The sequence below is a fragment of the Phyllobates terribilis genome, unplaced genomic scaffold, assembly GCF_046119375.1.
Source record: "Phyllobates terribilis strain yellow unplaced genomic scaffold, ASM4611937v1 Scaffold_3__8_contigs__length_932513732, whole genome shotgun sequence".
Lineage (NCBI taxonomy): Eukaryota > Metazoa > Chordata > Amphibia > Anura > Dendrobatidae > Phyllobates > Phyllobates terribilis.
The window spans coordinates 582,919,922-582,934,168 of record NW_027362763.1 but is presented as its reverse complement, the minus strand read 5'-3'; the positions used below and the strand labels follow the sequence as shown (position 1 = coordinate 582,934,168).

Below are 14,247 nucleotides of genomic sequence, written 5' to 3'. Positions count from 1 at the left end.
TCATATGTGCTATAGTAAGGAAATCCTGAAAACATGACCTGTTAGGTGGGCCTTGAGGACTGGAGTTGGGGAACACTTCTCTAAATAACTCAACACATAGCCATTAATTTCTAAACCACTGGCAACAAAAGTGAGTACACCCCTAAGTGAAAATGGCCAAATTGTGCCCAAAGTGTAAATATTTTGTGTGGCCATGGCCAACATTATTTAAAAGCACTGCCTTAATGCTCTTGGGCATGGAGTTCACTAGAGCTTCACAGGCTTCCACTGTAATCCTCTTCAACTCATCCATGACGATAACACGGAGCTGGTGGATGTTGGCGACCTTGCGCTCCTCCACCTTCTGGTTGAGGATGCCCTACAGATGTTCAATATGGTTTAGGTCTGGAGACCTGCTTGGTCAGTCCAGCACCTTTACCCTCAGTTTTTTTAGCAAGGCAGTGGTCGTCTTGGAAGTGTGTTTGGGATCGTTATACTATTGGAATACTGCCCTGCTGCCCCGTTTCCGAAGGGAGGGGATCATGCTCTGCTTCAGTATGTCACAGTACATGTTGGAATTTATGATTTCCTCAATGAATTGTAGCTCCCCACAGCCGGCAGCACTCATGCAGCCCCAAACCACGACACTCCCACCACCATGTTTGACAGTAGGCAAGACACACTTGTCTAATTACTCCTCACCTGGTTGCCCACACACGTTTGACACCTTCTGAACCAAATAAGTATATCTTTGTCTCATCAGACCACAGGACTTGGTTCCAGTAAGCAGTTTCCTTAGTCTGCTTGTCTTCAGCAAAGTTATTGTGGGCTTTCTTGTGCATCATCTTTAGAAGAGGCTTCACTCTGGGATGACAGCCATGCAGACTAATTTGATACAGTGTGTGGTGCATCATCTGAGCACTGACAGGCTGACCACCCATCCCTTTAACCTCTGCAGCAATGCTGGTAGCACTTATACATTTATTTTGAAAAGACAACCTCTGGATATGACATTGAGCATGTGCACTCAATTTCTTTGGACGACCATGGTGAGGCCTGTTCTGAGTGAAACATGTCTTGTTACACCACTTTATTGTCTTAGCCACTGTGCTGGTGCTCAATTTCAGTCCGTTGGCAAGCTTCTTATAGCCTAGGCCAACTTTTTGTAGAGCAACAATTCTTTTTTTTCAGATCATCAGAGAGTTATTTGCCATGAGGTGCCGTGTTGAATTTCCAGTGACCAGTATTAGAGTGTGAGAGCGATAACACCAAATTTTACACATCTGCTCCCCATTCACATCTGATAACTTGTAACACTAATGAGTCACATGACACCGGGGAGGGAAAATGGCTAATTTGGCACAATTTGGCCATTTTCACTTAGGGGTTAATCACTTTTGTTGCAAGCGGTTTAGACATCAATTGCTGTTTGTTGGGTTAATTAGAGGGCAGACCGCATTTACACTGTTATACAAGCTGTACACTGACTACTTTACATTGTATCAAAGTGTCATATCTTCAATGTTGTCCCATGAAAATGTATATATTGACAAATATGTGAGGGGTGTATTCCCTTTGTGATATACTGTAAATTAGAGTGCCTGCATAAATTATAATAAGGGGCTTAAACACAGCCAACCTCTGATTCATCCTACTGTGCTCAAGGGAGAAAAAAAACCTGTGAAGGAAACCTCTAGGGAACCATGACTAAAGGATTGCCCTTCACTTGGGCTTAGAAAGTTTTATCCAATTTTAGCTCTTTATATACATGATAGAATCGGACATGCAACAAGATACATGACAGGTAATATAACAAATACAATAATATATGCATAACTATGCAAGTCAAGCTGAATTAAACAATTGGAGAAGTGATTGTAAGGCCACGGCCACACTATCAGTATTTGGTCAGTATTCGGTTAGTATTTTTCTCATGAGTGGGAGCAAAAGGTGAGAAACAATCAGAGAAAATATGTAATGGAAAAAAGGGCACCAACTCTGCATTAATTACCCACTCCTGGTTTTGGTTCCCAGTCCTGAGTAAAAATACTGAATACTGACCAAATACTGATAGTGGGGCCGAGGCCTAATAGGGTGGTTGGGAGGGAAAATGTTTCCTCCAGCTCTTAAGGCAAGAGAAGGAGAGAGTAGAGAGATAAGACAGGAATTACATTCCCTGATTATTTCCCCTCCCAGAAAGCCACCAGGCTCCTCCCAATAATGCAGGTTCCCCCTTGATTAAAATCTACACAGCTATGTAAAACATAGCTGCTGGCATTATGGGTCCCCCTCCCAACCATGTTACCCCTCTGCTTAGTGCTTTGGGGGAGTCTTATCAAGAAGAATCATTTCAGCTCTTTTTCCACCTTTAGGCAATATTCCAATCATGAATATTGGTGAGTTTTTGATGATGCAGATTTTCTGCAGTATTTCTGCCCCTATTAGGTTACTTGTGTTTTTTTCCATGCGTTTTTATTTTATTTTGAATTTGCATTTTTTGGCATGTCATTTTTTAAATCTGCTTTGGTTTTGATATTTTTTGACTTTGACTAAATTTTATTGATATAGTCTTGTGTGGATTACATGTGCTTTTCTGCAGCATATGTGTTTTTACGTGCAGATTTTCCACATCAAATGTAATTCTGTTGGGAAAGTCCACACATAAACTCAACGAGTTTTATGTGCAAGACAAATTGACATGTGGATTTCAAACCCACACCACAGTTCAGTTTATGCTGCATAAAAATAAAATAGATTTCTATAAATCACATCCACTTTGCTGGAACTGGCAACGCTGCTTTATTTCCTCAGCGAAAATACAGATCATAAAAACTCACTAAAAACTCATTGTTGGAAATCAACCTTAACCCTTTCACACCCAAGCCTGTTTTTACCATCATCACCGGGCCAAATTTTACAATTCTGACCATTGTCACTTTATGAGGTAATAATTCTGGAATGCTTCAATGAATCCCACTGATTGTCAGATTGTTTTTTCGTGACATATTGTAATTTATGATAGTGGTAAAATTTAATTGGTATGACTGGCGTTTTTTTGTAAAAAGTCGGAAATTTGCGAAAATATTTAAAATTTCATCATTTTCAAACTTTTAATTTTTATACCCTTAAATCTGAGAGATATATCACACAAAATAGTTAATAAATAACATTTCCCACATGTCTACTTTACATCAGCACAATTTTGGAACCAACATTTTTTTTTTCTTATGAAGTTATAAGGGTTAAAAGTTGACCAGCGATTTCTAATTTTTCCAACAAAAGTTACAAAAACATTTTTTTAGGGACTCACATCACAAATTTTAGTCCAAGAAAAAGAAGGATGAGTTCCAGCTAATTAAATAGTCCAAAAAATTATTGTTTTATAAAAACAGATTCCATAGTAAAATTCCATGGAGTAACGTGTTTCGAACGCCATATTTGAAGTGACATTGAGGGGCCTTTATGACAGAAAATATAGAAAAGTGACACCATTTTAAAAACTGCACCCCCTCAAGGTGCTCAAAACCAGATTCAAGAAGTTCATTAACCCCTCAGGTGCTTCACAGGAATTTTTGGAATGTGGAAGAAAACAATGAACATTTAACTTTTTTCAAAAATTTTTTACTTTAGACCCAATTTTTTTTATTTTTGCAAGGGTAACAGGAAAAAATGGACCACAAAATGTATTGTGCAATTTCTCCTGAGCACGCCGATACCCTATTTGTGGGGGAAAACCACACAGCATGGCTTGGAAGGGAAGGAGTGCCATTTGACTTTTTGAATGTAAAATTTGCTTGAATAATTAGCGGACGCCATATCGCGTTTGGAGAACCGCTGATGTGCCTAACCAGTGGAAAACCCCCATAAGTGACCCCATTTTGGAAACTAGACCCCTCAAGGAATTTGTTTAGATGTGTGGTGAGCACCTTGAACCCACAGGTGCTTCCCAGAATTTTACAACGTGGATCTGTAAAAATGAAAAAATATATATTTTTCCCACAAATGTTTTTTTTAGCCCCCAATTTTTTCATTTTCACACGGATAGCAGGAGAAAATGGACCCCCAATATTTGTTGTGCAATTTTTCGTATGAATGCCGATACCCCATATGTGGTCGAAAACTACTTTTGATGCACAGTGCAAAGCTCAGAAGTAAGAAGCACCATATTGGAGTTCAGTGCTCTTTGCCTCCTGGAGAGCAGATTTTTCTAGAATAGTAAGCAGACTCCATTTACAGCCCCCATAAGTGCTAGAATCCTCCCTCAAGTTACCCCATTTTGGAAATTATACCACTTTGGGAATATATCTACAGGTGTAGTAACGATTTTGACTCCATGGGTCTTTTCCAGAAACAACTAGCAGCTGATGTTGCGGAGTGAAAATTGCAAACTGCCGTTATAGTGACCAGTAAGTTGTAGTGACCAGTACATTGTGCCCAGCTTATACTTCTGGAGACACGCACCTGTAAATTAGGCAGGCTATCATCGCTACAGAAATGTCAAACATGTGGATGCTAACTGCGGTTTAGGAACGCAATGGAGCTCAGAAGGCTTTTAGATTTGGGAGTGCAGAATTTGCTGAATTTCTTTTGGGGGGCAATGAGCCATGGCGCTTTTTCAGAGCCTTTGTGCTGGCAGTTACAGTTGTGCTCAAAAGTATACAAATCGTGGAAGAATTTTTGCTTTCTTGGCCTTGTTTCAAGAGAATATGAATGATAACAAAAAAACTATTTTTCCACTTATGGTTATTGGTTGGGTGAAGCCATTTATTGTCAAACTACTGTGTTTTCTCTTTTTAAATCTTAATGACCAAAAACATCTGATCAAAAAGTTCACATACCCCAGTGTATACCATGTATTGCCCCCTTTGACATCGATGACAGCTTGAAGTCTTTTGTGGTAGTTGTGGATGAGGTTCTTTATTTTCTCAGATGGTAAAGCTGCCCATTCTTCTTGGCAGAAAGCCTCCAGTTCCTGTAAATTCCTGGGCTGTCTAGCATGAACTACGCGCTTGAGATCTCTTCAGAATGGCTCAATGATATTGAGGTCAGGAGACTGAGATGGTCAGTCTAGAACCTTCACTTTGTTCTGCTGTAGCCAATGACTGGTCGACTTGGCCTTGTGTTTTAGATCGTTGTCATATTGGAACGTCCGGGCTGATGAGTGCAAATTTACCTCCAGTATTTGCTGATAACGTGCTGCATTCATCTTTCCTTCAACTTTTACCAAGTTTCCTGTGGCTTTGTAGCTCACACATTCCCAGGTTTAAAAAGAGTAAACACAGTAGTTTGACAATAAATGGCTTCACCCAACCAATAACCATGGGTGGAGAAAACGTTTTTTTGTTATCATTGATATTCTCTGAAACAAGGCCAAGCAAGCAAAAATTCTGCCGAGGTATATAAACTTTTGAGCACAACTGTATGTGGAAGTCCCTATATTTCTGATAACAGATGACGGACCTGAGTGGGGACTTGCTTTTTTTGTGGATTGAGTTGAAGCTTTGTTGGGAACATTTTACATTACATTTTGGATCACATTTATCCTGCGCTTTACGCTGAGCACTTATATCAGGGTTTCGATTGAAATCTCCTAGTGACGTGATTCAGATGAACTTCCAGGGATGCATTTGCTATAATAAAGCAGCAGAGCTACTCTGGACTCCGTCTGGCCTCTGTTCAGTTTTGTATTTTTCAGCAATGCAAAACACTGTGTGCGACAACACTTTTATGTATGCCTAATAAAAAGATGGTTGCCGATGGATCATAGGCCAGCCTGCATTCACAGTGCCCTCATCTGCCTGATTAAATGGAATCTTCCGCCAGGTGTTCTGTCTGAATCACATATTTCAGTGATTTACATGGATACCCCGGTATAAGCGCAGAGTGCAGAATAAATGTGAGCCGAGCCTTAAAGGGGTATTCCCATCTCCAATATCCTATCCCAATATGTAGTAGGTGTAATAATAATAATATTAGCAAATACCTACAATTAGAAATGTACTATAGTATTTTTGATTCGCTATGCCACTTACCTCATGTGCAGGCAATACTGGACCTTAGGTATCCATGGTTACGTCCACTGATATAATGACAGTTAGTTAGCTAGCTGCTAGTGGTCGTAACCATGGATTCCTAAGATCCTGTATTGCCTGCACATGAGGTAAGTGGCATTGCGAATCAAAAATACTATAGTACATTTCTAATTGTAGGTATTTGCTAATATTATTATTATTACACCTACTACATATTGGGATAGCATCTTGGAGATGGCCGAACGAACAAAGCAACAGCAGGTGAAAAATTGGTTATATTTATTTTTTTACGCCATTCCTGGGGTGGTATAAGTGATTAGACGACTTTATTCTTCAGGTGCAATTACAGTGATACCAGATTTATTGCGGGTTTTTATGTTTGGCTGCAGTCACACACTAAAAGACTCTCTTTATTGCAAAAGCTAGTTTTTGCATCGCCATATTTTGAGAGCTATAATTTCTCCATATTTCGGCCGACAGGCTCGTTTTTTGCGGGAAGATTGACTTTTTTATTGGTACCATTTTTGGGCATGTGACATTTTTTGATTGCTTTCTGTTCTGATTTTTGAGAGGCAGAATGATCAAAAAACAGCAATTCAGGAATTATTATTTTTTTTATGTCGTTCCACATTGCTTTATTCTGAGAGCTATAACTTTTTTATTTTTCCATTGATGGAGCTGTATGGCAGCTTGTTTTGATTTACATTAGTCTTTCTGACTGCGGTTCATTCAACTTTTTGTTCATGTTTTTGTATCATGATAAAGTATCGTTTTTTGCCTCTTTTTTTTTTTTTTTTTTTTTACGGTGTTCCCTGAAGGGGTTAACTAGTAGGACAGTTTTATTGGTCAGGTAGTTCTGGATGTGGCGATGCCAAATATGTGTACTTTTTCTTTTTTTTTCTTCATAAATAAATATTTTTATGTGAACGGTATATTTTTATTTTTTTTTTATAATTTGGGGATTTTTTTCAAAAAAAATTTGTACAATTTTTTTTTCAATTTTTTTTTTTTTTTTACTTTTACACTTTGTCCCACTATGGGACTTCCACTAATTGCAGGCTGATCGTTGTTATAGTATAGGGATGCAGGAGCAGGCAAAGATAACACAAGTAAACAAAAAATGCCATTTTTAACTGAAGGTCTTTATTATTAAAGGGAACTTGTCATGTTTTTCCTCCGGGTTCTCTGGTTTCCTCCCACATTTCAAAGACATACTGATAGGGAATCTAGATTGTGAGCCCCAATGGAGACAGTGCCAATGATGTCTGTAAATTGTCTGAATTGTAAAGCGCTGTGGAATATAATATTGGTGCTAGATAAATAAATAAAAAGATTATTATTATTAGGTCCCCTGTGCCCCCAGAACTACCAGCAGTTGTGTCTGCATATATAAACACCCTGCCTAATAGTCCCTGTATTACATTACATACATAAACAGATCTTTAGAAAAAAATAAGTCAGTTTATCATATGTAAATGAGGGCTTTGAGTAGTCTTGGGGGTGTTAGTGTCCCCACGCTAGTCAGCGGACTTGGCATGTAATCACTCCCCTGTGGGCGTGATAACATAACTTACAAGCGTCTGCATCATTGCTAGCGTTATATTCACCTCCAATCATGCGCCTCTCTGAAGCCGCTACGATTGCATCCAACTTCAGAGGATCAATGATGAGAGGGGAAGAAGCCGCGCACGTGTGCGAGGTAAGTATAGCGCTAATTGTGAGCTGGAAATATGTGGTAGTTCTTTTGATTTGTTCAGTCATAAAAAAGAGTAAATAAAAATTAATTGCAATGTAAAACCCATCAAATGACAAAAACTTGCATGCCCCAACAATTTCCATTGACTTATTATGGGGTCTCTATTAGGTCTTTTTTATAGTGTCTGACATTTTACTGGACAATGTAGCACAGCATTTTTTTCAATATAATCTGTGATGAAGGAACTTGCGTAGCAGATGTGAGCATAAAATTACTCTTTGTCTCCTTCCTGATTCTGTATGATTCCTCATGACCTGCCACCACAAAATAGGACTTTTCACCAGTTATACCTAAACCTCTTTCCAACTTAAGAAACAGAAAGGCCAGCGTATTATTATACATGGAAAAATCGGAGGGGCGAGACCACAAAATAGGTGAAAATATAAAAATACATTTTATTCATAATTGTCATTAAAAGATGTATATGCAAAGACAACACAAGGAAGGCAGACAGTAAGCACATATTTTTTTTACAGGTACAATGGTACCCAGGTCTGGATGAGAGTCTCCTCTCCTCCAGAACTGGGTACCATCCGCACATAGAGACGCATAGAAGCCGCTTGTACAAATGTACAGTCGCGGTTTCTATGCTTCTCAATGCAAGTCAATGGCGGGAATTCCGCTGCGCTTCCGCAAAATTAAATGACATGCTGCGGATTTTTGTACGCAGCATAAACGCTGTGGAAAAATCCGCAGCATGTGCATAGAACATGCGGAATCCCCTTGGGGACCATGAGGTGCGGATTACCTAGCGTTTCACAAGCGTTTACGCTGCAGAAATTCCGCAGCATAAACGCTTGAAAAACGCTACATGGGCACCCAGCCTTAATGTAAATATAAACCTGTACCAAAGAGTGGTGGAAAGTTGTTAGATATTTTATTGGGAGTACTGATTGGAGACAATATAAGTCTGCATGCACCAAACCTGGACTAATCCACTAAACCCTAACTGCTATTGAACTACGGCCTATGGCCAAGGAGACCTCACATACGTATGTGGCTCCCATAAGTATTCTGCGGCAAGCACAGTGGTTCACACTTTATGTATATTTAAAGGGGCACTATAGGGAACAATAACATCAGGGTAAAGATAGGTATGGGATAGGAGGAGCAATGTGGGAAGGTGCAAAGTGTTAGTAATATGTCCCCAAACAGCCCTCAAAAGGAATCCTAAAACCTACCAGGTTGTGTGCCAAGGGATGGAGTAGGGGTGGTGGGAAGTAGACCTGCGCACGGGTTACTAATACTTGGCACTTTCCCACATTGGTCTGTAGGAGCCAGAGCTCATAACGGTTTGTAGGGGATGAAATACTTATTTCTCACTGCAAAATGCAAAAAAAAAATTATCCAATTTATACAATGTGATTTTCTTGATGTTTTTTTTGGATATTCTATCTCTCAATGTTAAAATTAACCTACCCTTAAAATTATAGACTGTTGATGTCTTTGTCAGTGGGCAAACTTACAAAAACAGCAAGAGATCAAATAGTTATTTCCTTCACTGTGTATGTGCTTACTGTCTGCCTTCCTTGTGTTGTCTTTGCATATACATCTTTTAATGACAATTATGAATAAAATGTATTTTTATATTTTCACCTATTTTGCTGTTGCGTCCTCCGATTTTTCCATTGTTCCATTGACAGCTACTGGGTGGGTCTCACTGCCCACTGTGGAGTAGTGACCCACCCCTTTAGGCTCAAATTAACCATGGCTTTGCTAAGTTGTTTAGCATTATTATACATGCGTAATGTGGACGTTTAGTGAAACAGGATGCAGAAGTTTTTGTATCTGTGTTTTCATTCAGTTTTGTTTGTTTTTTTTGTATTGAGCAAAAGTGCATTTTTTTTGTGATAAACCCTTTTTTCAGGACATACAGTACAGACCAAAAGTTTGGACACACCTTCTCATTTAAAGATTTTTCTGTATTTTCATGACTATGAAAATTGTACATTCACACTGAAGGCATCAAAACTATGAATTAACACATGTGGAATTATATACTTAACAAAAAGTGTGAAACAACTGAAAATATGTCTTATATTCTAGGTTCTTCAAAGTAGCCACCTTTTGCTTTGATGACTGCTTTGCACACTCTTGGCATTCTCTTGATGAGCTTCAAGATAATATTTTCAGTTGTTTCACACTTTTTTGTTACGTATATAATTCCACATGTGTTAATTCATAGTTTTGATGCCTTCAGTGTGAATGTACAATTTTCATAGTCATGAAAATACAGAAAAATCTTTAAATGAGAAGGTGTGTCCAAACTTTTGGTCTGTACTGTATATCCCCCCCCCCCCCCCAAACTACTTCACAACGTTACAGTTTCTACCTTACCCTTTTGGTTACTTACTTTATATCTTATAAGACATAGGAAAGATAAGAGCTAGACAATACAAGCAAAGTGCATCATAGGGCAAAATGTAAAGAAAGGAGTAGGCTGATTCCAGAACATACTAATGAGACTGCTCACTGAATGCTTATCGTGGACGAGAGTTCCTAGCTTTCTCTATAAGCTTACAGTGTAAACAATCTGCCAGTCACCCGATAAAAAAGCAAAATGATTGTTCATTAGGTGAAATGGCCGCCTTTGCACTCGGAGTGATCAATTACCGATTGTTCAGTGGGCATCTTTACCACAGTCTGTTTGTGTAAACCGGTATGAAACGACCACCAATCAGTAAATATTTTCTAATTGGTGGTTGTTTAGTGGTTAGGTGTAAATTCTCCTTTATTTGACAATTAATAATGGGTCCTACAGTCTCTAAGTTACATTCTGCTGGTAATGGCAGAAGACACTTAAAGGGATTTTCCCACAAACAAAATTCCATTTTAAAAATTGTCTGTCTGACCGTGTATGGAACATACCACAGCTCCTGGGCAGGGGAGGAAGCAAAAGACAATACAGACATTACAGCACAGGATCGCAGAGGAGTCATTTTCTGTGGTAAAACATTTCACTGCCTGTTTTTAAACAATATTTTACCTCAGAAAATGACTCCTCTGCGATCCCCTGCTGTAATGTCTGTATTGTCTTTTGCTTCCTCCCCTGCCCAGGAGATGTGGTATGTTCCATACACGGTCAGACAGACAATTTTTAAAATTAACTTTCATTCATGGGAAAATCCCTTTAAGCAAAGAAAGATGAGCCAATGCGGAAAATAGCCATAAACAGAGCCTCCCACGGAGGATATTGACTGAAGTAGAAAAACATTCTAAATGGTCTTTCCTTACCTTTCTGTTATTTTCCATAATGCTATATAATTAATAAACAACACGTATTCTCATACTAGTCCCTGGCAGCTGCTCTGTCCTCGTGGGATCGGCAGGAAAAGTATATGGTATTTATTACTTTTGTATGCAAATTGTCTCTTCAGAGAGGAAGAGGACTAGAACTCTAGCGCCACCTACTTACTTACTTTTGTATAAAACTCTTAGTTATTATAGAAAATAAAAGAGAGGGGTGGAAAGCCTTTTCAATTCACTCTATAATTTCAGACATAATTCGTGTTGGGAGGCAGTTCTCTATTTCAGTATGAGATATGGAATATTTTGCTTCTGTTGTGGTTGCTCTCTCGAGTGCCTGTGCATACAGTTTGCTTATTACTAGTAGGTGATGAAATGTTATCAGATTTGTTATCTTAAAACATTTATGTACTGAACTATTTTTGACATCTCTTTACCGTTGTAAATTATTGTTTTTCCATGTTCAACTTTACCAAATGTATTTTATTTTGGCATTTCCTCCTGATCATTCTACTCACGTGCGGTATATTCAGTGCCTTCAGACCAAACTGACAGTAGAAACTAAACACATAGGCCGATTCATCAAAGCTTTTACACCAGAATTCTGGCATAAGTCTTTGAAAAGTCACCACATTTTTGCACAATAATTTTGTGACTTTTGACGTTTTTACACCAGTTTTGGACAGCTTTTCCAAAATGGGCAGAGCTGGGCTGGGATTTGGGCAATATGTGGTGTGATGGCACTGCTAATGTAATTCATGACAAGTTGTGGCATTCCTTACTCCAGAAATGTGACTGTAGTCCCTGGCATGATGTAGTCAGACGCCAATTAATGAATCAAGGGCATCTGACCCCAACACGCCCCTTCATCAAGACCGCCGTGAAAATCACTGGTCTTGGTGAATCGGGGCCATAGCCTTACACAGGATATAGCCCCTATAAAAATCACACCTTAATGTTCTTATCACTGACTCGGTTTTGCAGAAAATTATGTTTAATAAGGTACCCAGCTCATTGCACCTCTCCACCCACTGGTTTTGCTCCCCCCCCATCTTACTCAATGGTGGTTAATAGCTCTCACTTGATTGGAGCAAACAGTGTCTGCAGAGACATTTCAGAGACAACCAAGGGGATATGCAAAACCAGTTTGAAACACTGAGCCTTTCAGCTGTGCCAAGGTACACTGAGCACCTTAAAGTAGTTGTCCACTACTTTATATGAACCCCCACAATGTATCCCCCTGGGTCCCAGAAGTGTTTTTGTTAATACCTTGAGGTGCCTTTTCTGCCTTTGAACAGCCCTATCACTGGCCGCTCACAGGCATCTCGAGACCCGTCACTGATGTCACGTCAAGTGAGGCGTGACATTAGTGACGCTCTCCCCGCCGTGGATGCTGGGTTGTGGGCGGGGTTTTCCTGCACGCTTTCCCAGTGAATGAGGAGAGGGAGAGCGCGCGGTGGATGCCGGGTGTGACACGCAGGGTAACCCTGTCCACAGCCCAACATCCACCGTGAAACACAGAAGTGAGTACCCCCAGCTGCAGCTGGAACTTGACGTGACATCAGCGGATGTTAGCGCCGGCTGCAGCCGGGGGTCACGTGATGCCTGTGAGTGGCCAGTGATAGCGTCACTCACAGGCAGAAAAGGCACCACAAGGTATTTAGAGAAACACTTATGGGCCCTGGGGGAATACACTGGGGGATCATATAAAGTAGTGGACAACCCCTTTAATTATCAAATTTGGTAAACTTCAAGTTTCGCTAAACAGAAGCAGTAATTAGATCACTAAAGGTGTGATTTTTAACAGGGGCAGTGTACAAGGCTATGTGTTAAGTACAGGCTGACAGACTACCTTTAATTACAATAAATGTATAATTTACTGTAGTTTATGCTGTTTACAGACCCTCCTTGGCGAATCAGAACCTGCATCATTTTCCTGGACTTATGAAGAAATAAAAGAAGTCCACAAACGCTGGTGGCAGTTACGAGATAATGCTTTAGAAACGTTTTTAACAAATGGTAGAACCTTGTTGCTGGCTTTTGACAGTACAAAGGTAAGTGTATGGCATTACTGACACCGTTAGTTTGTTACAAATGAGTTAGAATACATCAGAATTCTTCATACAGTACATAAATGTTCATTTAAAAACACATAAGCAAATAAGGTAGTAAGTGCACTTGAAAAACACAGCCCAAAAGCATTGACATGTCCCAAGTGTACTTCCAGCCTGATTTACAATTGGCTTCTACCCTGCATTTCTCATGAGAGCACCTAGGGTCTCTAGGTATCATTTTTACAGGGTGCAAAAGTGCCTATACAGCTGCTGTATACCATTACTTCCATATGTGAAAATATGCATGCATCTCATAATGAAACAGGTGCATCTTTCTACTGCGTACGCTATGGGCTAGCTTACATTATTGGCATAAGTTACGTCACTTTGTGGCTTAAATTATGATTACATTTTTGGAAGCATTTGGCCGTACCCTGTCCCTCTCGTGCTCTGCTCACTTTTCAAAAAGTTGCCCTAACTGGTCGGGACTGCTGTAAAAATGACAAAAGTCACAAAAATTGCAACATTTCAAGCAGATATACAACAGAGTTGTGGCTAAAAGCTCTTGATGAATTGGGGCCATAGATGTACACGCACAGAGGAGAAGGAAGTTGTGAGGCAGATGCAAGGGCCGGACGCTATTAATGGTGGAATAAAAGTGAGATAAAGATATTGGAAAGACTGATTCACATTTAGTTACAAAAAGACTTTTGTATCATTAAATTCCCTCTTAAGGCATGTGCAAACAACGTCGTTTTAAGTCAGATTCTGACTGGAACCCACCTGAAAAAGCACTAAAAAACACTACAAGGAATGAACAAAGAAATGTCAAAATGACTTGCTGAGCGTATGTTTTGTCTTTTGGAGTTTCTTTTAACCGCTACGGGCTTTGAAAGCTATGAAGCCGCTGAAAGAAGGAAGCTGTTAATTTTTCGGGCAGAAACAGTTCGCTATTTATAGTTCAAATTTTATTAAAAAAGACAATGCCTCAAAAATGACTGAAAAGATGCTGGAGAAGAGGCTTCAGGAAAAAGATTGCCAGCAATTTCCTGAAGCGTCATCGGCTTGAAAAACTCGGCGGGTCTGCCAGTGTCTTACTGGGTCTGGCATGAAAGTCTGGTGTCACTATAAGTGACTGCAGTCTTATAAATCCTCAAATCAGGCACAGCGCCCGCTGTCA

General features: G+C 39.7%; 1 protein-coding gene across 1 annotated transcript in view; it reads left to right on the top strand.

Annotated features, from left to right (window-relative positions):
* LYST (lysosomal trafficking regulator) overlaps nt 1-14,247 on the top strand; it is a 789,135-nt gene that overhangs the window by 580,781 nt on the left and 194,107 nt on the right. The window contains exon 38 of the mRNA XM_073671457.1: nt 12,915-13,067. Coding sequence (XP_073527558.1) covers nt 12,915-13,067 — 153 coding nt within the window. The remainder of the gene's footprint in view (nt 1-12,914; nt 13,068-14,247) is intronic.